The sequence below is a fragment of the Penaeus chinensis genome, chromosome 35 (assembly GCF_019202785.1).
Source record: "Penaeus chinensis breed Huanghai No. 1 chromosome 35, ASM1920278v2, whole genome shotgun sequence".
Taxonomy (NCBI): Eukaryota; Metazoa; Arthropoda; class Malacostraca; order Decapoda; family Penaeidae; genus Penaeus; species Penaeus chinensis.
This window is the reverse complement of record NC_061853.1, coordinates 32163885-32165399: the sequence shown is the minus strand read 5'-3', so window position 1 is coordinate 32165399 and position 1515 is coordinate 32163885. Positions and strand designations below refer to the sequence as shown.

Here is a 1515-nt window from a genome sequence, read left to right as displayed (position 1 = left end):
ATCACTGCTGTTCGGCCATCTCTCTCTGCTGTTCGGCCATCCTCTCCCTGCTGTTCGGCCATCCTCTCCCTGCTGTTCGGCCATCCTCTCTCTGCTGTTCGGCCATCCTCTCCCTGCTGTTCGGCCATCTATCACTGCTGTTCGGCCATCCTCTCTCTGCTGTTCGGCCATCCTCTCCCTGCTGTTCGGCCATCCTCTCCCTGCTGTTCGACCATCCTCTCTCTGCTGTTCGGCCATCCTCTCTCTGCTGTTCGGCCATCCTCTCCCTGCTGTTCGGCCATCCTCTCCCTGCTGTTCGGCCATCCTCTCCCTGCTGTTCGGCCATCCTCTCCCTGCTGTTCGGCCATCCTCTCTCTGCTGTTCGGCCATCTATCACTGCTGTTCGGCCATCCTCTCCCTGCTGTTCGGCCATCTATCACTGCTGTTCGACCATCCTCTCCCTGCTGTTCGGCCATCCTCTTTCTGCTGATTCTGCTGTTTGGACCAACTTCTCACTGCTGCTTCTGCTGTTCAGGCATCCACGTCTTGGCAGTGACCTTGCCGTTGACCACATGGGGCCTCACGTGTGACCAGGTAAGGGAGTGAGGCACACTGTCCACGCTCACTAGGAGAGAGGGAGAGAGAGAGGGAGGGGTAATCCGGAGAGAGAGTGAGGGGGGAGAGTGGGAGACGAGGAGGAGAGAGGGAGGGAAAGGAGGGAGACGAGGAGTAGAGAGGATAGAGATGGAGAAGGGAATGAAGGAGAAGGGAGAGAGGAAGGGAGATTATTAAGAGAAAAGGGATGAAATGGAAGAAAGAGGGAGGGAAAGGAGGGAGACGAGGAGTAGAGAGAATAGAAATGGAGAAGGGAGGAAAGGAGAGGAAAGGATGAGATGCAAAGAGATAATTAAGAGAGACAGAGTGAGGTAGAAAAGACAGAGAGGGAGGGAAGAAGGGAGAAAGGGAGGGAGACAAGCAGTAGAGAGGAAGGAAGGAGGGAAGGAAAAGAAATAAAGGGAGGGGTATGATTAGGAGACATGAGGTAGGGAAAGAAGAGAGAGAAAAGAGATAGGGAAGAAGAGCAGAAGAGACGGAGAGAGAGAGAGAGAGAGAGAGAGAGAGAGAGAGAGAGAGAGAGAGAGAGAGAGAGAGAGAGAGAGAGAATTAGAGAGGGAAAGAAGATGAAGGAGGGAGGAAGAGAGTGAAACGGGAGGAAGAGAGGGAGGGCGATGAGCAGAAGAGAGAGATGGGATGGAGGAAGGAGAGAGAGAGAAAATAGGAAGAGAGAAGGTATTAGAAGGAGGGGGGATAGGAGAAGAAAAGAGAAGAATAGAGGGAGTGGGATGAAGGAAGAAAGAGACACGAGGGGGTGAGGCAGAGATGCAAGGGAGAAGAGGAGGAGGAGGAGAAGAAGAGAGGAAAGGAGAGAAAAGGAAGGATGGGGTAAGATGGAAGGGGGGGGTTAGAGGGATTGATTGATAGATAGATAGATAGATAGATAGATAGAGAGAGAGAGAGAGAGAGAGAGAGAGAGAG

General features: G+C 52.9%; 1 protein-coding gene across 1 annotated transcript in view; it reads right to left on the bottom strand.

Moving 5' to 3' along the window:
* Positions 1–386: 386 nt before the first annotated feature.
* Positions 387–1515, bottom strand: part of LOC125044434 (pancreas transcription factor 1 subunit alpha-like) — a 17047-nt gene continuing 15918 nt past the window's right edge. Inside the window, exon 5 of the mRNA XM_047641106.1 lies at positions 387–604. Within this exon, the coding sequence (XP_047497062.1) occupies positions 492–604 (113 nt within the window). The 3' untranslated portion in view covers positions 387–491. The remainder of the gene's footprint in view (positions 605–1515) is intronic.